General features: G+C 40.5%; 1 protein-coding gene across 1 annotated transcript in view; it reads right to left on the bottom strand.

Moving 5' to 3' along the window:
* Positions 1 to 3,526: 3,526 nt before the first annotated feature.
* Positions 3,527 to 24,006, bottom strand: part of LOC132828023 (cAMP-dependent protein kinase type I-alpha regulatory subunit) — a 51,197-nt gene continuing 30,717 nt past the window's right edge. The window contains exons 7-10 of the mRNA XM_060844911.1: positions 16,476 to 16,536; positions 14,490 to 14,611; positions 8,060 to 8,141; positions 3,527 to 7,699 (exon numbers count right to left, since the gene is read on the bottom strand). Coding sequence (XP_060700894.1) covers positions 7,527 to 7,699; positions 8,060 to 8,141; positions 14,490 to 14,611; positions 16,476 to 16,536 — 438 coding nt within the window. The 3' untranslated portion in view covers positions 3,527 to 7,526. The remainder of the gene's footprint in view (positions 7,700 to 8,059; positions 8,142 to 14,489; positions 14,612 to 16,475; positions 16,537 to 24,006) is intronic.

Genomic DNA, 24,006 nt, shown 5'->3' with positions numbered 1-24,006 from the left:
TTACACCCGCATCCCCCACAATGACAGCCACTACTCAATACCAACAACTGCCAATCTCAGAGCACAGTCCTACAACTCATCTGCTTTATCCTTGACCACAACATTTTTAGCTTTGACAACCAGTTCTTCATCTAGACACACGGAACAGCCATGGGGACCAAATTTGCACCCCATTATGCCAACATCGTCATGCACAGGTTCAAACAAGACTTCTCTACACAGGACCTCTAATCAACACTATACACTGGACATATTGACATATACAGGATCTCTTCAGATGAGGAACGTGACGGGCACTCAGAAGTACTCGAGTGCCTTCGTAAGAGCAAGGTACAATGCTCAACTCATCATCTGTCAGTTCAGACATGCCACAGCGAGAAACCGTAATGACCTTCTCAGGAGACAGACACTAGCTGCAACTAATAGGGTACCCTTCATTGCCCAGTACTTCCCAGGAGCCAAACAAACGCCATGTTCTTCACAGCCTGCAACACATTAGCAATGAGGATGAGCACATTGCCTAGAACTTACCCACTCCTCCACTTATCGACTTTAAACAAATCACCAAACCTCAAACAGATCATTGTTCACAGCAAACTGCCTGACTTTCAGGACAATACCATACAACCTTGTCACAGCGGACACACAGTCCTCTATAGACCCCCTTACGTAGACCCCCTCATTCACAAGCTCTCTCTCATACACTCCCACACATCCTCTCAGACTTGTATGCCTTTACACTCTTTCTCTCTCTCACACGCACACACAAGTCTGTGGGGTGAATTTGTGCTTACAGAATTACATTTGATTTTGCTCAAAAACTGCATGAATCCATGTAAGATTCCTTAAATATCTTTTTTAGATTAAAATGAATTTGAACATTGGGGCACAGACAGCCTCACACTATCAATGCATTATCTGGCCAACATAGCACATACTGTCGAAGTTACATTCTCAAGTGAACTTTAAAGTTAGCTCTGGAATTTACATATGAACGAACAGAAACCAACATGTTCATTCTAAAAGATGAGAGACAAACAGTCCAGGTCTTTTTCAATATATAATTTCAGTTAGATCACACTGTAAACTTTTGTTATAAATTGTGTCCTACAATCTTACACTACACAACCACCCAAAGGGACAGCGCTCTGAAAGCTAGCGCTTCCAAATAAACCTGGACTATAACCTGTTGTGATTTTTAACATTTCCGTGACCCTTCCCAGTTCCTCAAGCATCCATTGCCTCTACCATCAATGCTTAGTTGCAGTAGTGTGTACTATCTATACGATGCACTGCAGAAATTCACCAAAGATCCTTAAACGTCACTTTAAAACTTCCAGCTAGAATGACAAGGGCAACAGGTACACCATCTCCTACAAGTTCCCCTTCAAAAGGCTTGCCATCCTGGCCTAGAAACATATCACCATTCCTTCACTGCTGCTAGATCAAAATGCTGAAATTCTCTCCCCAAGGGCATTCATTATTGGTCTATCAACAGCACAGGCACGACAGCAGTTCAAGGCAGCAGCTCACTTTCACCTTCTCAAAGGCAGCTAGGCACAAGCAATAAATGTAGGCCAGCCAGCAACACTTATATCCCATGAGTGAATGGAGAAAATATGTTCCATTTGCCTGAATGAGTGCAGCTCCAACAGCATGCCAGATCAAAGCATTCACTTGACTGACACCCCATTACGCACTCATTCCCTCCAAATCAACATGTACCATATACAAGATGCATTGCAGCAATACACACCCCCTCCTAAACCAATGCCTTCTACCATCAGGGCAAAAGCAGAACATCCCTCAATTTGTATATTTCTCCCCAACTAATCCCACATGAAAGACTCTGAACATTAAATCGCCATTTGCGCTATTTTGGAGCAAAATCTGGAAATTTTCTAGCAAAAGTATAAATACACCTACACCAAATGCTTCAACAGTTCAAGGCAATGGCTCACAGTCACCTTCAAGGCAAAGACCAGATGAACAATAAATGCTGACCATGACACCACTGCTCTCATCCCATTAAAGATCAGAAAGAAATCTTGATATTTTACATACTGTTCAATAAAGTAGCATATAATTATAATATATATTTAAATGGGCTACAGGAAAGATGGTTTATGAATACAACTTTTTGTAGGGGTCAGGACAAATTGAGAAGGTTTTGTAAATGGAAACCTTAGCTTTATAAATAGATGCATACAACTAAAATATGAACATTATGGTAAACCTGTAAAAATGTTTTTACTTCAGATTTCCAGAAAAATATAATTAGAAATTCAGCTCATGTAGCCAGGCAGTAAACCAATGCAAAATAAAGTGTATAATTGTCACCTATACTTCATACAAGGTTTTAAAAATTACCATTAGTGGTTCTGACATACATCTCATCAATATCTCAAAATACAAATCAATGTTCTAATGGTATCATGCCCTGGAAAGTCAAAACCACCTTAAGGTCTCAAATAAAGTGGGGATACGACTGAAAATAAATTTGAAATAGGTAACAAATTTTTTTATCATGACCTGGTCTAAAACTAGACAAGTTTTACAAAATCCTTTGAATTAAAATTGCAGTAAATAGAAAAAAAGGATGGACTGATTTGGTTGCTGCATAAAAAAACCTTTGCAGTACCAAATAAGAAGTTGGGAGATATGGTGCCCAGTACTGGTGAAAGAATTGATTTAAATCATAGTGCAAGTATTTTGTAAATTTTCATTATAGGTATGCACAAAGGAAAATTTAAATGGAAATAAATGTAGATAAAATAGGAACAATTTTTAAAAATTGTGAATGTAGACAGATCATTTGAAATACATTGAAGAAAACTGACAAGTTAGAATGCATACGATCTAGCTAACCTGGAAGAAAAATAAGGTATCACAAATTTGGAAATGTGGGTGACCACTGAATCACCACCTCCCCAAAAAATTCAATTAACTCCTTCCATTAATTTCAACCTTCATCACATCCAAAGAAATCCTGATATGCGCTGAAGTAGAACCAAGCATCACTGTAGGTTTCCTAACTTTTCTGGCATTAACTGATCCATATTGTGGCCATGAAGGATCAACTCTGCATATGCAGCAGCCAGGAGGAAAAGATCACAATGGGGCATGGTTTCATATCAGATTGAGAAAATGCATGAGATGCTAGGAATGTTTTAGCCTGGCTGTTAATGCACACCCTTGAAATTAAGAGTGATTACAGACAATTAAAAAAGCTCAAGCTCAAAGTTGAATTGGTCAACAGGAAGCAGCAAGCTTGTCGAGAAGAGGAACATTATATCTGGCAAAGTTTAATCGGTAGAATGTCTCCCTGCCCCACCAACTCCTGATCCAATATATCATGCAAAGTTCAAAGTCGAGTCCTTAGGAATGACATGCTATTATGAAAGACAACTATTTACATTTTACTTGAATCAGCTAATGGTAAAATAAATCTTTACATTCATGTTACAGGGTCAATGATTTGTGTATCTGCTTCGGTTAAAAAAAAAATCAATAAATAAGAGAACAGTTTTCTTTTTAATAATTAACTTTTATTGCTTGACCTGTCGTCATTAGAACACTCTATAACAAAAGGATTATTTTAGCACATACATCTGATCTTATACAGTCATTGGGAACAATACAAAAAATGGTCCTTGGATAATCTACATATTATCACGCTGTATTCTCACTTTGCAACTTTTGTAGATAAGCTCGTGAGGATCACTCTGATCCCCACATAAGATAGCTAAGGCAAACTACATCAAACCGTGGTCGTTTGTACATACAGTTCTGATTGCACACAACAGTTAAAGCTTCAACTGCATCAGATTATTCAAACTCATCAGCTGCTTTATAATAAAAGTTAGGTAAATAAAAACCTTAAGAATGTGCAGCAAGCCAAAGACAATCTGCTAGATGCTAGGGTTGTTGCAGTTGGACTCTGCGAAGAGTTTCAAAATTATTGGAATATGGTGTCAATGTCACTCATACTGGTAATCAACAGTATTGGTAAGCTCAATCCTGGAATGACATTCATCCGCTTTGTTAAATTTTCCCAATTAATGAAGATAAAAAAATTAAATATAAAGCAACAGGTTTCAACTACGCAACATACCAATATATTTGGAAGGATACCTCCCATAAGCAGCTGATTTAACTTTGCCTATGCTAGGAATATCAAACCAAATTAGGCTAATAAATTTCAGCCTTACTCTCAACTCAACTTCCAAGCAAGTTGAAATTGATGAAACAGGAATTAACTCATTAGAAAAGGAATTCCAATCAATAATCAGACATTAAAAGGTTACTCAAGTTCAATTTATAGTTTTCTATTAAAGAAAAAGGTCAATAGATGTAACTCACTGTCACAACAAGAATTGGGCATGACATTCATGACTGCCATACTATGATTACTCAAGAGACATTACTTAGATCCCAAAGGAAAATCCACCCCCACCCCAACAGAATGGAACTGGCCCACGCAAACTTCTACTCAAGTGAAAGTTATCATGCCCTCAACACACTAGTCTTTCTTTATTCATAGATTTTTATGCTACATCTTCACACTACACAGCGTCGTAAAGGTAACTGCATGGATAAACTGAAAAACATGCAAGTTACATCATTTCTACTGTGCACACTGCACAGATAGCTGAAATGACTTTGCAATTTTGCATCAGGTTATCTCACATAGCAATATTTGTGCCGAATAAAAACTTGATTTAATAAGAAAACGCAATAATAAAAGGAAAACCTACAAATAGCCTATGCCCAACCCAACTCTCCAAGCAATTTAGTTTTAGCTTGCTGTACAATTCAAACACTTATTCTAATCTAAATCATTGTATATAGAATAATGGATATAATTTCATCTAATTACAGCTGTGTGGAATTTGTAAAATGTGCGAAATGAGCACACGTAATACAAAGCTGTGAAATACTGAAATGTCATTAAGACTCAGCAATGTTCAAAGTCTCAAAATAAAATTGCATGTCATGCCATACTGAAAAGCTGTTGTAGTACATTTCAGAATGCCAGTGTGTCAGCTAGTTAGGGATAACACATCCAGTTTTTGGTTTCTGCATTTTACTAGTGTGTCTGGGTGTACACTTGTATAATTTCAGCTGAGCTCTGGTGTATGCCAATAATGGAACAACAGTGCCAGCTACTGTGAATAGCAAAGAAGTGCAACTATAATTAAACACAAAATAACATGGGTACTAAAGCACTGCACCAACTTAAATGTCAGCCATTAATCTTCATTTAAATAGAAACCACATTGCACCATCCCAGTCTAGCACAAGACAGCTACTTAATACCCAAACATGTCCAGAGCTATTAATAAGCTCCAAATAGCAGTGGATAGTTTATAGACTGGGTCAGGACTGCAGAAGAGTTAGGGATGCATCGCCCAACATTGCGCTGCCAGTGCTGGTCAAGTACAAATGCACACAGTACCTGCACCAGTACCTGTGAAGACAGTACTGGTTTGTTACTAAAAAGGAATGTTTACTTTTTTGTTCTTGGAATGAAATTACATTTGCTTAATACATAAAAGTTTAATTTTGTAACCCTTTCACTAGCTCTGTCTCAACAAGAAATTGAAAGCCAATTGTATATAAAATTAGAGTGTAAATCAATCTGCAAATTATGTAGTCCAAACTAACTAGCTATCACGGTCACTAGCAGGATCACTAACAAAATTAGATTAAAAGGTTACTTGTTAAAATCAGATGGGGTATCAATATATTACATACATTTCCAAAAACAAGATTTCTAACTTTATCATTGTATGATTGAGATTGCTTGCAGTTGATGTTTTGAATTATTGCTCTGGCAATAGCAACAATTGAGTGCTTGCTGCCCTACTTAAGGAAAAGCAATACATTTAGTAATTTCAAAAACAACAGATCAGTAAAATCTGTACCACTTAGTTGCCAGTATGTGTAAAATCACCAGAAGCAAACAAAGCCTTTCAATTGAATCAGTTACATTTTTTACTTGGTACAGAGCAGACCAATACATCTAGCTTTGTTAATCCATCCCTACAGAATTCAATGCTGTATCAATCTCAATTTGGGCTGCAGACGTTTCTACAGTTTATGCCAATAAAACTCCATCACTGTCCAGCAAGAAGCATGTTTCAAGTGTAGCACAACTAGTTTAATTTCCCTATTGGAGATGGAATGGCACAGTATGCTTCTGTGCAGTGTTCCATCACTATTGGCAAAGCTCATACACTTGAAAAGCAAACAAGTCAGACAGAATTGGTGACTTTCTGGCTGCATGTCAAATACACCCAAGACTAATAGAATTTAGCTTCTGTTGTCAGGAAGGGAGGCTAAAAAGAAAAAAGACTGCAGTAGTTCTTAGCTGTTGAAAGTGCACAATGATATGGGCTGAGAACCTGGTATGCCTATTATTGCAAGATTTCTGCAATATGTATAAATCTCGACCATTACCACTGCCTGCATCCATAAGAATAAGGTCAAAAGCATTTGATCGCCAAAACAAAAAGGCGATCCTATTAACCAAAACAACAGTGACTGAGTTATAATGATGTTGCGTTTTGAAAGAAAAATTGGATTGTATATAAAATGAATATAAATGTACATTAATTTTTTTTGCAAGCAAAGATTTTGCTACAACTGCACAAAGATAGGCAGGCACCATTAAATATTTGGGAGATTACTGAAAAAAAAAATCAAAGCTTTTTTTGGAAAAATGTCTGAATGAAACTTAATGTGCAAATGGGAGTGATGTAAATAGACTTGGCTAAAAATCACACAGGCCTATAAGATCCTCATAATGCAAGACCTAAAGCTACACAAAAGAAAACAATGGTTTTTAATTTGCTTCATAGCAAAAAAGTTAAAATGTATTTGTTTTTAAAAAGTAAGATGAAGAAAAAAGTCTAATCTCAATTTAGATGCTTTTCCTCACGCATTGTTTTGCCAAGTGCAAATGCTACATAGAAATATATTTCGAGCATGTTTTTATTTAAGCGTTTTCTGCCTTGACCACACTAAAAAAAAAACATGTTGGCTCAAGAAGTTCCAAAAATAATTGAAACTCTCCAGCCTAAAACCCAAGATTTTCCAGGAGTACAATTTTGAGAGATTCAAGGCTCACGAACACACTATAACGTACCTTGAAACAGAGCAAGTTAAAGGGTTCAAAATCCTCTGCTCATACTACCAAACAGAAGCTTAATTATCTGTGTATCAAATCGCACTGTTCAGTTAAAACAGCAAAGTTTTAATCTTCATAAATAAAAATCAATGGGAAGAGTTCCACACACAAGCATCAAACAAAAAGAAAATCTTAAATGAAGCTATATTGACTGAAGAAAGCTGATGCAGTGTGAGAAAGACGCAAAGCAAATGTGACATTGAATGCTACAAAGGGAATGCCTTCTCTGACAATTAGGAAGCTGTGGGACTGGTGGTGGTCTTGCCACAGGAAGCGGCATTTTAGACGAATGAGGCAGTTCGCTCTGGCAGATGCTGCAGCAGCAGAGAAGATTTCAGACAGACAGCGATACAAAGCTGTTGTACTGCTGGATGTTTCGTTTGAGTATGTCAGAGCAGGGACCCAGGACACGTTCAAATCGAGGTCTGTCCAGTTTCACGCACTTCAACGGACCACGTGCTACCACAGTGGCAGCACGGGGACGATTCATCAGAAGAGCAATCTCACCTAAGAGATAAAGAAAAAGATTTCAAATCCACCTGTAGTCTTGAGAAACTGAAACCATGAAACAAAATGAAGCCCATGCTCTTGTTGACCTAGGTGAATTTACCATGCTTTATGATATCTGAACTTTTTAGGCAAAATTTGATTTGAATTGAGTCATTAGACAATCTAAGCTGATGTCTAACTACAATCACTCAGTAGCCTATTATTCAATCCTATCTAATAGCAATACTCTCATGTTCTATGTAGCTCAGCAGCTCTATGGTAGACAAAAATCCATCTAAAACTTGTTTTTTTTAAAACTTCAAATATTAGAAATGCTTACAGTATTAAACTTTAACATTTAAGCTTTGACAAACTCACCAAAATAGTCTGATGGCCCCAATCTTCCAACTTCAACAAACTCTTCATTTTCTGACCTGCGCTGTAAAACAGCTGCAGTACCCTAAAACACAAATTTCAAAGTAAAAGTATATTTGAAGCATTAATATTGGAGGACAGGAATAAAATCTGTGGCTGTAGGAACTGCTTTTATGTTTGAATTGTATCTTTTTTTGAGGTATCTTCAATGTTGGAGTTAATTTCCTCAAATTCTAGAAGCAGTAATTATTGTTTTATAAGCGGTTGCAAAACTTTGGGTAAAAAAAAAATCAAAAACAACAGCACTTAAAGGAGGAAAAGAGACAAAGACAGTAACCACATGGGAAGTGAATCAAATGGAGAAATAAACTTGTAGAGCAGTCTGACCCAGCAGTGAACCTATACAGCTGGCTGCCTCTGCTGTTTGGTTTCAAGCATTTTGAACATGACAGTTGGTCTAAGAAAATAAACAAGCAGCAAAATTCACAGTTGACCTTGGAGAAACTTGTGTGGAGAAGCTCACAGCAGGGGAGCAGCTACCTGCCCAGCTTTTAAAAATGTAACCTTCAAAGTTTGTGAAAATATTTGTAGCTCGGGTGCTCGTTGTGGTTCTGTTCGCTGAACTGGGAATTTGTGTTGCAGATGTTTCGTCCCTTGTCTAGGTGACATCCTCAGTGCTTGGGAGCCTCCTGTGAAGCATTTCTGTCATCTTTCCTCCGGCATTTGTAGTGGTTTGAATCTGCCGCTTCCAGTTGTCAGTTCCAGCTGTCCGTTGCAGTGGTCGGTATATTGGGCCCAGGTCGATGTGCTTATTGATTGAATCTGTGGATGAGTGCCATGCCTCTAGGAATTCCCTGGCTGTTCTCTATTTGGTTTGTCCTATAATAGTGTTGTCCCACTCATGTTGCTTGTCAACTGCGTGCGTGACTACTAAAGAATAGCTGGTCGTGTCGTTTCGTGGCTGGTTGGTGTTCATGGATGCGGATCGTTAGCTGTCTTCCTGTTTGTCCTAGGTGGTGTTTTGTGCAGTCCTTGCATTGTGACACGGAACACTAGTCAGTCAGAGGCACAAACAAGCATTCCTGCCGTCAAAAGTGAAACATCAGAATAATGTGTTGCCTTGCTGGTGCCAGAATCAAAGCATATTTCAGAGTTCAGAATATTCTCCAAGGGGAGAGGGACTAGGAGGTCATTGCACACATTGGAACTCTCAACATAGGAAGAAAAAAGGTCAAACTTCTGCTGAGATCATACAGAAAGTTAGGCAGGAATTTAAAAAGGAGGTCCTCAAAAGGTAGTAATATTTGGATTACTCCCAGTGCCACAAGCTAGTGACGGTAGGAATAGAGAATAGAGCACATGAATGCCTGGCTGACACGCTCATGGAGGGGAGGAGGAATCACATTTTTGGTTCACTGGAATCTCTTCTGGGGTATAAGTGACCTGTATTAAGAGGACGGATTGCTCCAGATTTGGAAGGGACTAATATACTGGTGGGGAGATTTGCTAGAGCTGCTCAGATGGATTTAAGATGGAGGAAGAATCCAGGGAGATAGTGAAACTGGTGCAGTTGGGAAAGTGAACAAGTCGAACAGTCAGCACAGATAGGATCAAAGCAGAGAATGGGGTAGAACTAATAAATTAAACTGCATTTATTTCAATGCAGGAGGCTGAACATAAAAAGGCAGATCAACTCACGGAATGACTGGGAACTTGGGACTGGGATATCAGTGATTAGAGAGACATGGTTCAGGGATGACCAGAAATGGCAGCTTAATATTCCAGGATACAGATGCTGTACAAAAGGGGAGGAGGATGCAGAACAGGGAGGGGAGCAGTGTTTTTGATGATGAAAAACATTTCAACTGTATTTAGGAAGGATATTCCTGGGAATATGTCCAGGCATGTTATTTGGGTGGAACTGAGAAATAAGAAAGGGAAGCAGTCAGAAGGCAGAGCAGAAGTGAGCATAAGAGTACCATAGCTTGGGGATCGCAGCCCAGTCAGCGGGAAGCTATCGGAAGGCAGAGCAGAAATATAAGAGTACCACAGTTCGAGGGTACTCTATAGCTGTGAAAAAAAATTGGAGTGACATCACAGGGAGGCTGTGACCTGACTGGCTGGTGGGAAATCTGCACTAAATTCAAAAAGGAACCAATAAATTTCATTAACTCAAAAAATTCTGAATTAATAAAAGTAATTAAGCAAAATTGGCAGGACAGGTAATATGCTGCAGCTGTATGATGTGGGAGCAGGCTGATCCCATTGCAAACTGCAGTGGCCACATCTGCAGTAAGTGTCGGTTCGCTGGAAGAACTCTGGCTCACAACTGATGAGCTTCAAGCACTGCAACACATCCCGGACGGGCACAGTTGCCTGGACACTGTTTCAGAAGGCAGTCACACCATGTAGATTAAGTACTTGAAATTTGGTCAGTGGCCAGGGACAACAAGGTGCGACTGCAAACAAGGCAGGTAGAGGGATCCTGCAGTCAGGATAAGGGAAAGGGCTGCAGGGAGGAGCCAACTAAACACTGCACCATGGTACAGGAGGCCATTCAAGAGGAGGTAGCAAAAAGACAAATGGTTGTTGCAAAGGATTCTATAATTGGGCAATAGATAGTATCTTTTGTAAACAGGATTCAGAGTCTCTCGTGGTGCATTGCTTGCCTGATACCAGGGTAAGAGTTATCTCTGGCTTCAAAGGATATTGAAGAGGGAGGGGGAGGATCCAGTTTTTATTGTGGTCCACACCAGAACAAACATAGGCAAGACCAAGAAAGAGGACCTGTTCAGGGATTATCAGGAGCTAGGAATAAGATTAAAGGAAAGGTCCTCAAGAGTTACAATCTCCAGATTACTGCCCGAGCCACATGCAAATGGACAGAGGGATAAGAGAATAAGGAAGTAAACACATGGCTAATAGTGCTGTGGGAAAGAAGGGTTCCTTTCCATGGGGCACTGGCATCAGTATTGGAACAGGAGGGATTTGTACTGCTGGGACACAGTCTCCATCTGAACTAAGCTGGGATCAACGTTCCAGTGAAAAGGGTAAATAGGCTGGTCAACAGGACTTTTAACTAGAAGGTGGGGAAAGAGGGAAGGGTAAAACATCCCCCAATATGAAACAAAGCAGATTAACATCTATAGGGGTGGATTCAACTGCATGGAAAAATAAGAAAGAAATGACAGGGAAGGAGAACTCAGAAAAGATTATTAATACCTCCAGCACAGACACAAACAGGAGTGTATGAAAAGTGTCAGCAATCAACTTCAAGCACACTGGACAAATGAAGGACAATGAGAAGAGGGACACAATACAGAAGCCGTTATGTCTGAATACATGCAGTAGAAGGTAAATAAGCTTGTGGTGCAGATCGAAATTGGCAGATATGACATGGTGGGCATCAGAGACATGGCTGCAAGGGCTTGGAAGCTGAATATCCAACTATATACATTCTATTGAAAAGATAAGCAAGTGGGCAGAAGGGGTGGAGTTGCCTTACCAGTATGAAATTAAATCAGTAGTAAGAAAGGCAGTAGGATCAGATGGGCATAGAATGTGTGGATAGAATAAAGGAATCACGAATGTTTAAAAAAAACTGTAGCCAGTTACGTACAGGCCTTCTAACAGTAGCCAGGTGTTGGGGTACAAGATACACACCCTTTCTATCTCCTGGTGTAAGACAGGCAAAGTTATAGTGATCATGGGAGATTTCAATATGCAGGTGGATTGGTTAGTAGTGAATTGTAAGAAAAGGAATTTGTGGAATGTCTACGAGATGGCTTTTTGCAACAGCTTGTGGTGGAGCCCACTAGGGAACTGGCAATACTGGATTTAGTGTTGTGCAATGAGGCAGACTTGATAAGGGAGCTTAAGGTGAAGGAATACTTAGGAGACAGTGATCAACATGATTGAATTTACTCTGCAACTGGAGAGGGAGAAGATAGAATTAGAGGTAATGGCATTACTGCTGAATAAAGGCAACTACAGGGTCATGAGGGAGGAACCAGGCAGAATGGACTGGGAGAGGAGCCTCGCAGAAAAGACTGTGGAACAGCAATGGCAGGCGTTTCTGGGAGTAATTCAGGAGACAGCAAAAATTCATCCCCAGGGAAAAGCAGCATGATACAGGAGGACGAGGCAACCATGGCTGACTCGGGAAGTCAGGGATAGCATAAAAGCAAAAAAGAAAGCATATAATGTGATGAAGGGCAGTGAGAAACCAGAGGATTCAGAAGCTGACAAAGACCAGTGGGCAATAGAAAGAGAAAGGAGGAGGGGGAAGACTAAATGAGGGTAAGCTAGCCAGTTTCGTTCAATATATAAAAGACAGAGAGCCAAAAGTGGACATTGTCACTTTCCAGTGGCCCAAAGGAGAGATAGTAATGAAAGAAGAAGAAAATGGCTTAGGAACTTAATTCTTTGCATCAGGAAGATAGTAATATCCCAAAACTCAAGACAATAGGGGGAAGAACAGATTATAGTGGTCATCATCAACAAGAAGGTGCCAGAAAAACTGAAAGGTCTGAATGTAGATAAATCACCTGGACCAGATGGACTACACCTCAGAGTCCTAAAGGAGATGGCTAAAGAGACTGGGGAGGCATTAGAAGTGATCTTTCAGGAATCACTGGAGTCAGGGAGGGTCCCAGAGGACTGGAAAATTGCTAACATGGCATCCCTGTTTAAAAAGGGAGTAAGACAAAAGATGGAAAATTACAGGCCAATTAGCCTAACCTCAATCATGGGTTAGATTTGGGAGTCCATTGTGAAAGATGGAATTTTTATATACTTGGAAGTGTCTAGTAAAATAGGGTAAAGTCTGCATGGTTTCATCAAGGAGGCCATGCCTGAAATCTACTAGAATTCTTTGAGGTAATGAGCAGGTTTGACCAAGAGCCAATGGATGCGGTCTACACTGACTTCAAGAAGGCCTTTGACAAGATGCTGCATAGGAGGCTGCTTACTAAGATAAGGGCCCATGGTGTTAGAGATAAAAGCCTGGCTGTCTGGCAGAAAGTAGTTAGGAAGGCAAATGCAAAGTGGGCATTTATTTTGAGAAGACTTGAATATAAAAGCAGGGATGTATTTCTGAGACTCCACAAGGCTCTGATCGGACCACATCTGATCAGTTTTGGGCCACATGTCACAAGGAGGATGTACTGGTCCTGGAGCAGGTACAAAGGAGGTTCACTAGAATGGTCCCAGAAATGAAAAGATTAACCTATGAGGAATGTTTGAGGACTCTGGGTCTATATGGAGGTTAGAAGGATGAGGGGTGATCTAATTGAAGCATACAGAATACTGAGTAGGCTGGACGGAGTACATGTTGGGAAGATCTTTCCATTGGTAGGACAGACTAAGGTCCAAAGGCACAGCTTCAGAGTAATGGGAAGACCTATTAGAACAGAGATAAGGAGAAACTTCATCCAAAGGGTGGCTAATCTATGGAATTCACTGCCACAGAAGGTTGTGAAGGCCAAATCATTGAGTATATTTAAGACAGAGCTACATAGGTCCTTGAGTGTAAAGAAAATCAAAGGTTACAGGGGAAAAATGGGGGAATGGGGTTGAGAAACTTATCAGCCATAACTGAATAGCGAAGAGACTCTATGGGCTGAATGGCATAATTTCTGCTCTTACGTCTTATGACATCTGGTTGGCATGGACAAGTTGGACCAAAGGGTCTATTGCCATACAGTACAGCTCTATGTCTCTTTCACTCAAGGTTCAGAATATTCCAAATCTCTACCACTCAGTTTTGATTTTGGGAATTAGAACAACCCCTAAAATTATTGCTCAAAAAGTCTAACAATAGTGCACTGTATTCTCATTGTAATGAGTGTTACTAACAAGTGACAATAATCATACTCAGTGGCTCAGTTGTCACACTTACCTTTTATCCTCAAGATCCTGGGTTCAAGTCCCATTCCAATTAATCTATTGAATTCTTTACAGCAGAGGGCCATTGAGGCTGGGTCATTAAGTATATTCAAGGTTGAGACAAACAGATTTTCCATCAAGGGAATCAAGTGTTATGAGAAAAGGACAGAAAAGGGAGTTGAGGATTATCAGAACAGCCGTGATCTCAATGAATGCTGAACAAACTACTTTTCTTATAGTAACATTACCTAAACCATCTTGCGGAACTTGCAATTCTGGTCACCATACTATTGGAAGGAAGGAAGGAAGTAAATGCATTGGAAGGGGTAGAAAGGAAATTCAACAGGATTCAATGAAGACAGGCGGGATTAACTTGGGTTCTTTCTTTTGGAGCAGAGAAGGTGGAGGGAAACCGGACAGAGGTGCACAAAATTGAGGGGCATGGACAGAAAGCAGCCGTTCACCTTAATTAAGGGGAAAATACAAGAAGCACATTAAACAGTTCATGCTCAAATTGGTTATTTTCTAAAACTTTAATTATTCCTACCTCCAAAATAATGAAAAATTCATCTCCTGGTTCTCCTTGCACAACAATCTTCTGTCCATCTTCAAACTGTACTGGTTCCAATGCATCAGCCACAGTCAAACGCTCCCATTTATCCAGAGATTCTAAAAGGGAAAATTTCCCTTTACATTCTGAACAGCATTAATTTAATAGCCTTTTTTCCCTCATCAAGCACACAATTTTTCAACAAAATGATCTTTTATGGACTTCAGTAAGGCGTTCGACAAGGTTCCCCATGGGAGACTGATTAGCAAGGTTAGATCTCATGGAATACAGGGAGAACTAGCCATTTGGATACAGAAATGGCACAAAGGTAGAAGACAGAGGGTGGTGGCGGAGGGTTGTTTTTCCGACTGGAGGCATGTTGCCAGTGGAGTGCCACAAGGATCGATGCTAGGTCCTCTACGTTTTGTCATTTACATAAATGATTTGAATGCGAGCATCAGAGGTACAAGTTAGTAAGTTTGCAAATGACACCAAAATTGGAGGTGTAGTGGACAGCGAAGAGGGTTACCTCAGATTACAACAAGATCTGGACCAGATGGGCCAATGGGCTGAGAAGTGGCAGGTGGAGTTTAATCTAGATAAATGCGAGGTGCTGCATTTTGGGAAAGCAAATCTTAGCAGGACTTATACACTTAATGGTAAGGTCCTAGGGAGCGTTGCTGAACAAAGAGACCTTGGAGTGCAGGCTCATAGCTCCTTGAAAGTGGAGTCACAGGTAGATAGGGTAGTGAAGGCGGCGTTTGGTATGCTTTCCTTTATTGGTCAGGGCATTGAGTACAGGAGTTGGGAGGTCATGTTGTGGCTATACAGGACATTGGTTAGACCACTGTTGGAATACTGCGTGCAGTTCTGGTCTCCTTCCTATCGGAAAGACGTTGTGAAACTTGAAAGGGTTCAGAAAAGATTTACAAGGATGTTGCCAGGGTTGGAGGATCTGAGCTACAGGGAGAGGCTGAACAGGCTGGGGCTGTTTTCCCTAGAGTGTCAGAGGCTGAGGGGTGGCCTTATAGGGGTTTACAAAATTATGAAGGGCATGGATAGGATAAATAGACAAAGTCTTTTCCCTGGGGTCAGGGAGTCCAGAACGAGAGGGCATAGGTTTAGGGTGAGAGGGGAAAGATATAAAAGAGACCTAAGAGGCAACTTTTTCACAGAGGGTGGTACGTGTATGGAATGAACTGCCACAGGATGTGTTGGGAGGTTGATACAATTGCAACATTTAAGAGCTTTTTGGATGGGTATATGAATAGAAAGGGTTTGGAGGGACATGGGCCGGGTGCTGGCAGGTGGGATTAGATTGGGTTGGGATATCTGGTCGGCATGGACAGGTTGGACCGAAGGGTCTGTTTCCATGCTGTACATCTCTATGACTATGAATAAATTTTGCATTCAAAACTGACAAATTTGTGATATTATGATGTCCTCAACAGAATATTTAAAAGGATTTATGGAATTATTGCCTTGCCTAATATTAGAATATATTTATATGCCCTGGCACATTTTGCTAATTTTCTGTCAAACACAGTTACTAATGCAGTATGCTTCATTTTAGAATCTGAATTGACGAAAGTGGACATAAAACAGAAGTCTTAAATTGCACAATATAAGTAGCAGGATAAGTAATCCAGTTAGAAGAGAGTTTGTCTTAAAAGTGGTTGAAAAAGAATTTATGGCACCTTTTTGAACAGAAATATTTTCGGCATGGAAGCAAAGAATTTAATCAAGTCTATAAATCGTATGTCTGTCCTAATTATGCGTTGTGTAAGCATACAACACATATACACATCGTTTGCCACATTTATCCAGAACATACATGGCTACGCTAAAATGTTATTTATTGGCTGTGAAGTACTTTGGGACTTGAATATTACAAAGGGATTGTGAAAACAATTTATTTCTTCAAACTGCTTTAAAATTGCGTGTTGGTCAAGATTATTGCAGAGAGAAAAAGCACATACTTACCTAAAATGGAGACCTTACTAAGGAACTCCTCATACATCTTTCTCTTTCTCAATGTACTTCCCTATAAAAGGAAACATTTCAGTAATCTGGCATGTTAACAAAACTCAACTTTCCAGCAATTTTACTCAGTTAAATATTTTAAATTAAAATTTTTCAAAAAGTTGATATACGAAAAATATTCTTAAAGAATATTTTCATTTTAAGAGGTAAACATGAACACTATATATCGCATTTCACCTCTGACACATGCATAAATAATGCTCAGTTACCAAATAATACTATAAAAGCTTAGTGCTGAATATTCTTAATTTGTACATATTGTTGTGACACGTTGCTAAAGACTCTTAACACTGGTATTTAAGTGCCAAATATTGTCGCGTAACTTGAAGAAACAGCAAGTGGAGTTATAGCAAGGTCACATATGGCCTTGACTTTAATGTTAAAGGTAAGCAAATGTGGAGGCTTCAATGCTGGTTGGCTAGCAAAATGATCTCAGCACAGGATTTATGATTAAACATGCAAATTAAAGGTTAGACTGTGGGAAAAGCTATTAACACTTTTCCGACTGATCGAAAGTTGCAAATATTTGGCTACAAGTTTTACTTGTGGTAACACAGGTGGCACACACATTGGTTTAGTGCTGCAGAGATTACCTGCAAAGGAGATATAAAAATAGTGGTTCATCACTAAGGAATATGCACAAGTCAAGGAATAGCGTCTGTCACCGAACACTAGCTATCAGTAAATGTGCCTCAGCAAACGTTTATGAGCAAATAGCAGAATACTTGCTAGGAGATTAGCATTTGTGTTGGACATCACCTATTGATGGGGATTTCTCCCTGTCTGAGTTGCCATAAAAATTCAATAGTGACTAAATTAAATGTCACAGATTGACAATTAAGATAAAGTTCAAAAATAGAGATGAGTATTAGAATCCAATATTAGGACTAAAAAGTAATAAGAGTAAACAGTCTTTGCTTGACACTCAGTAGCAGGCTGTTGCAAAGTGTGCAGCTACTGTAGTCTAGCCAGTCTAGAACATAGAACATAGAAAAATACAGCGCAGTACAGGCCCTTCAGCCCTCGATGTTGCGCCGACCAAATCCTACCTAACCTACACTAGCCCAATAACTTCCATATGCCTATCCAATGCCTGCTTAAATGACCATAAAGAGGGAGAGTTCACCACTGCTACTGGCAGGGCATTCCATGAACTCTCAACCCGCTGCGTAAAGAATCTACCCCTAACATCGGTCCTATACCTACCACCCCTTAATTTAAAGCTGTGTCCCCTAGTAACAGCTGACTCCATTAGCGGTAAAAGGTTCTCAGTGTCTACCCTATCTAAAGCCCTAATCAACTTATACGCCTCTATCAAATCTCCCCTAAACCTTCTTTTCTCCAATGAGAACAGGCCCAAGTGCCTCAGCCTTTCCTCATACGATCTTCCTACCATGCCAGGCAACATCCTGGTAAACCTCCTCTGCACTCGTTCCAATGCCTCCACATCCTTCCTATAGTATGGCGACCAAAACTGCACACAATACTCCAGATGAGGCCGCACCAGAGTCTTATACAACTGCAACATGACCTCAGGACTCCGGAACTCAATTCCTCTACCAATAAAGCCCAGTACACCATATGCCTTCCTCACAGCACTATTTACCTGGGTGGCAACTTTCAGAGATCTGTGTACATGGACACCAAGATCCCTCTGCTCATCCACACTACCAAGTAGCCTACCATTAGCCCAGTAATCCATCTTCTTGTTACTCCTACCAAAGTGAATGACTTCACACTTAGCTACATTGAATTCCATCTGCCACCTTTCTGCCCAGATCTGCAACCTATCTATATCCCGCTGTAACCTGCCACATCCTTCTTCACTGTCCACAACTCCACCAACCTTTGTGTCACCCGCAAACTTGCTCACCCAGCTTTCAAGTCCTTCCTCTAGATCATTTATAAAGATGACAAACAGCAACGGTCCCAACACAGATCCCTGTGGTACACCACTAGTAACTGCACTCCAAGATGAACCTAGTCCATCAACTACTACCCTCTGTCTCCTTCCAGCCAGCCAATTCCTAATCCAAACCTCTAATGCACCCTCAATGCCATACCTCCGTAGTTTTTGCATTAGCCTACCATGGGGTAACTTATCGAACGCCTTGCTAAAATCCATATACACCACATCTACTGCTTTACCCTCATCCACCTCCTTAGTCACCTTCTCAAAGAACTCAATAAGGTTTGTGAGGCACGACCTGCCCTTCACAAAACCATGCTGACTATCCTTGATCACAATATTCCTATCCAGATGTTCATAAATCTTATCCCTTACAATTCTCTCTAAGACTTTGCCCACAACAGAAGTGAGACTCACTGGCCTATAGTTACTCGGGCTGTCCCTACTCCCCTTCTTGAACAAGGGGACCACATTCGCTATCCTCCAGTCTTCTGGTACTATTCCCATTGACAATGACGACATAAAAATCAAGGCCAATGGCTCTGCTATCTCCTCCCTAGCTTCCCAGAGGATCCTAGGGTAAATGCCATCAGGCCCAGGAGACTTATCTATTGTCATCCTTTCCAGTATTCCCAAAACCTCCTCCCTACACACTTCAAGGCCATCTATTCTAATCACTTGTGACTCAATATTCACACCAGCAACAGAGTCCCGTTCCTGAGTGAATACTGACGAAAAGTATTGATTTAGTGTCTCACCAATCTCCTCTGCCTCCACGCACAACTTCCCACTACTATTCTTGACTGGACTGATACCTACCCTAGTCATCCTTTTATTCCTGACATACCTATAGAAAGCCTTTGGGTTTTCCCTAATCCTACCAACTAAGGACTTTTCATGTCCCCTTCTCGCTGCTCTTAGCTCTCTCTTCAGATCCTTCCTGGCTACCTTAACTCTCAATCACCCCAACTGAACCTTCACACCTCATCCTTACATAGGCCGCCCTCTTTCCTTTCACAAGGGATTCCAATTCCCTATTAAACCACGGCTCCCTCACAAGACCCTTTACTCCCTGCCTGACTGGTACATACTTATCAAGGACACTCAATAGGTGTTCCTTGAACAATCTCCACATATCATTAGTGTTCTTCTCCTGAAGCCTGTTTTTCCAATCCACGCATCCTAAGTCATGCCTCACCGCATCATAATTTCCCTGTCCCCAGCTATAGCTCTTGCCCTGCAGTGCACACTTATCCCTCTCCATCACTAAAGTAAAAGTCACCGAGTTGTGGTCACTGTCCCCGAAGTGCTCACCTACCTCCAAGTCTAACACCTGGCCTGGTTCATTACCTAGAACCAAATCCAGTATAGCCTCACCTCTTGTTGGCCTGTCTACTTGTTGTGTCAGGAAACCCTCCTGCACACATTGGACAAACACCAACCCATCTAACGAACTCGAGCTATAGATTTCCCAGTCAATATCTGGGAAGTTAAAGTCCCCCATAACAACCACCATGCTACTTTCACTCTTCTCCTGAATCATCCTCGCAATACTATCCTCTACTTCTCTCGGACTATTGGGAGGCCTGTAGAAAACACCTAACAGGGTGACCTCACCTTTCCTATTTCTAACCTCAGCCCAAACTACCTCATATGGCAAGTCTTCCTCCATCGTCCTTTCCACCGCTGTAATGCTATCCTTGACAAACAATGCCACACCTCCCCCTCTTTTACCCCCATGTCTGACCCTACTAAAACATTTAAACCCTGGAACCTGCAACAGCCATTCCTGCCCCTGTTCTACCCACGTCTCTGTAATGGCCACAACATCGAAGTCCCAGGTACAAACCCACGCTGCAAGTTCACCTACCTTATTTCTTATACTTCTGGCATTGAAGTATACACACTTCAAGCCACCTTTCTGTTTACAGGCACCCTCCTTCGAAATCGATGCCTTGTTCCTAACCTCCCTACACTCAAGGTCCTGTACCCTGAAGCTACAATCCAGGTTCCCATGCCCCTGCAGAGTTAGTTTAAACCCTCCCAAAGAGCACTAGCAAACCTCCCCCCAAGGATACTGGTGCCCGTCAGGTTCAGGTGTTGACCATCCTGTTTATAGAGGTCCCACCTTCCCCAGAAAGAACCCCAGTTGTCCAGAAACCGGAGTCCCTCCCTCCTGCACCATGCCTGTTGAGGGTTGGAAAGAAGTTTAAGATTCAGTACAGCTTAAGCTGCAAAAAAGGTCTGTATGGATGTTAGAATTACGTTGACTTGACTAAAATCTGAGTCAAGGACTATATTCATGAATTAAGAAAAAAAGCCCGAGAAGTTCCAGCATCTACGAGAAGAACAGACCAGCAACATGACTAGTGCTACAACATGACTAGTGAAATGCTAAGTATCAATCTTTATTGTTCAGACATCTTATTAGTTTGCATTCTAAATTAGTAACTATCCTTTCTGTACAAAAGGTTACAGTGCTACACGATCTTGTATACTTTAGGGTTGAGTATAGAACTCAAAATTTCTTCACAGGTAATCTCATGTGGTGTTGTGAACATGGAGTCAAGCCAGTTACCATGAAGAGTGGTCAGTTGCTGCGGTGAGGGAATAGTTTAATTACAAAACTTAGACTGGAGTGGCAAAACTTGCAGTAATATATAAAACCGAGAAAGGAGTTATTTGCAATAACAAGCTTGCCTTTATCCACGCTAAGCATTTGAAGTGGTCCAAAACAGAAGGTGTCAAATACCATCAACGATAGAAGAGTAAAATTCTATGCTTACATTGCTAAATATTATAATAAACAAGGTCACAGGGATTGAATAGTAAGCTTGCGAAGGTGACAGTAATTGGAATAGACAGGCAAGTAAACAATTTGAATCTCAGCAATAAAAGAGAGAGAAGTAGGAAACAGATTAAAAAGTAGCATTCCCTGAATAGCAGGATGTAAGTGGAAGCTACCAGTTGTGAACAAAGAGTTTGAATCTTTCACTATAGCTAAAGTCACTAAAAAGGACAGCAAAGGAACACACCATTCAACTCAATTGGTTTATGTCAGCTTGCTCCACAAGGCTGTTCTCAGCCCATTTCTATTCCTTCACCACTCCACATTCTTTCCCTTGAAATGTATCTGTGCTATTTGGCAGTTCATTCCACAATTTTATCATTCTAGATAAAGAGATTTCTCCTGAACGTATTGTTGTACTTTAAGGTGACATCTTCAAATTATGGCTTCAAATTTTGGACTGCCTTCAAGTGAAAACATTTTCTCTATATCTAACCCATCAATACCTTTCATTATTTTTAATACTTTTGTCAGGTCAGCCTAAAGCCTCCTCCTTTCCAGAAAAAAGACAACCTGCTTAGTCTATCTAGTAAGAATATCCTTTATCATTCTTGTGAATTTTCTTTGCACCTACTGCACAAAAGAGACCAGAATTGGGTACATTTTTTTCAAGTTTATAAGTAACTTTTCTGCTCTTCAATTCCATTTCCCTAAAACTAAAACTTAGCAATTATCCCCTCCTCAATAATAGGAACTCAGCACACAAGTATGAAGGATAAAGCTTAAGCATTTAAAAAATTCAGCCAGAAGTCCCAAGTGAATGATCAACCTCTGCTCCCTCTAGACGTCACCAGCATTACGATGACAGTCTGCCACCAATCAATTCACTCTAAGTGACATCAAGAAATGAATAAATGGATACTGGATACCTCAAAGGCTATGGGTCCAGACAGTGGTACTGAAGAGCCTGCCAGCCATATTTGTTTTAGGACAGCTACAACACTGGCAATAACTGACAATGTGGAAAACCACTCAGGAAGGTCCAAAACACAAATTTAAAAAACGGACAAATCCAATTCAGTCTATTACCACCTATCTCAAATCATCAGTAAAGGAATGAAAGCAGTATTAACAGCGCTATCAAATAGCATAGCAACAATTATCTCATTGACAATCAGTTTGGGTTCTGTCAAGGCCAATCAACTCCAAGCCTCATGACAGCCTCGGTTCAGACATGCACAAAAGAGCTGAATTTCACAAGTGAGGTGAGTTGACTGTCCTTGACATCAAGGTTGCATTTTACAGTGCGATCTCAAAATGCCCTAGCAAAATTAGTGTCCATGAACATTAAAGTGATATTCTCCACTGGTTGGAGACACATCTAACCCAAAAAAATTAGAATTATGATTGTTGGAGGGGAGTCATCTCAGTTTCAGGCCATTTCTGAAGTCCTATGATCAACAATCTGCTATTAGCATGGGAGTTCCAGGATTCTGACCTAGTGACAGTAAATGAATGGCAATGAAGTTCAATAAGTCAGAATGGTGTCTAGCTTAGAAAGGAACTTGCAGTTAGCGATTTTTCCACATATCTGCTGCCCTGGTTCTCCTGGATGGTACAGGTCACAGATTTGGAAGCTGTTGTCAAAGGAGCCTGGCCAAGTTGCCAGTGTTTTGGTAGCTACACTGTGTGTGGCTTGTCAGAGTTCAGTTTCCGGTCAATAGTAACACCATAAGATTTTGAAGGGGGAGTCAATAATGGCAATGATGTTCTATGTCAATGGGAGATGGCTGCATTCTCTCTCACATGAGATGGTCATTGCCTGGGACTTGCAGCAAATGTTACTTTCCACTTACAAGCTCAAGTCTGGATATTCTCATGATGCCATGCTTGCAATAAAGAGCAGCTTGATGGCTAATATCGAATAAGAGGTGGTAAATATTTGAAGTAGAAAAAAGTCAAGATCATGGAAAGACAGCATCATTATATAATTAATTTTGGATTGCTCCAGATTTGTGGGGTGATAGTATAGTGACATTGTTGCTGGACTTGTAATGTTTTGGGGACTTGGGTTTGAACCATATCACAGCAAACAGTGGAATCTGAATTTAATAAAAGCAATCTAGAAATAACAACTTTCATGACAATCATGAAGCCATTACTGACTGTTTTAAAAACCCACCTGCTTCATTAACATTCTGTAAGAAAGGATAACTGCAGGCCTTACCTCATTTGGTTTACAATAGACTCTAGAACCATAACCAATGTAATGGGCTCTCAACTGCCCTGTGAACAGGAAGTAAACCATCCAGACATAGAAAGATTCAAAATGAATGAAACAGAACAGACCATCTGGCATGGACTAGACTAGAAATGACATCAGAAACTCAGCCATATTAACTTTCAAAATCCTCCTGACCAACATCTGGGGGCTAGTACCAAAATTAGGAGAGCTACCTCATTGAATAGTCTATCAACAGTCTGGCAGAGTAATATCATATACACAATGTCTCACCAGTAGGACAGGCCAAGAAGGGGTAGGACAGGCCAAGAAGGGGTAGTACAATAGTGGTACACAGTCAGGAGGGAGTTGCCCTGGGAATCCTCAACATTGACTTAACATTTCATGAAGTCTCACAGCATCTTCTGCAGATTACCAGCTACCATGGGGATATGCTACATGGGGTAGATTTTCAACAAATCTAGCAATTCAAATCACAAAAGGCTTTGAGCCACCAGTAGCAGAACTCTACTCCAAAACAATCTGGCTTATA

Source organism: Hemiscyllium ocellatum, chromosome 25, assembly GCF_020745735.1.
Source record: "Hemiscyllium ocellatum isolate sHemOce1 chromosome 25, sHemOce1.pat.X.cur, whole genome shotgun sequence".
Lineage (NCBI taxonomy): Eukaryota > Metazoa > Chordata > Chondrichthyes > Orectolobiformes > Hemiscylliidae > Hemiscyllium > Hemiscyllium ocellatum.
Note: the sequence above shows the minus strand (reverse complement) of the source record. Positions and strands in the feature narration are given on the sequence as shown.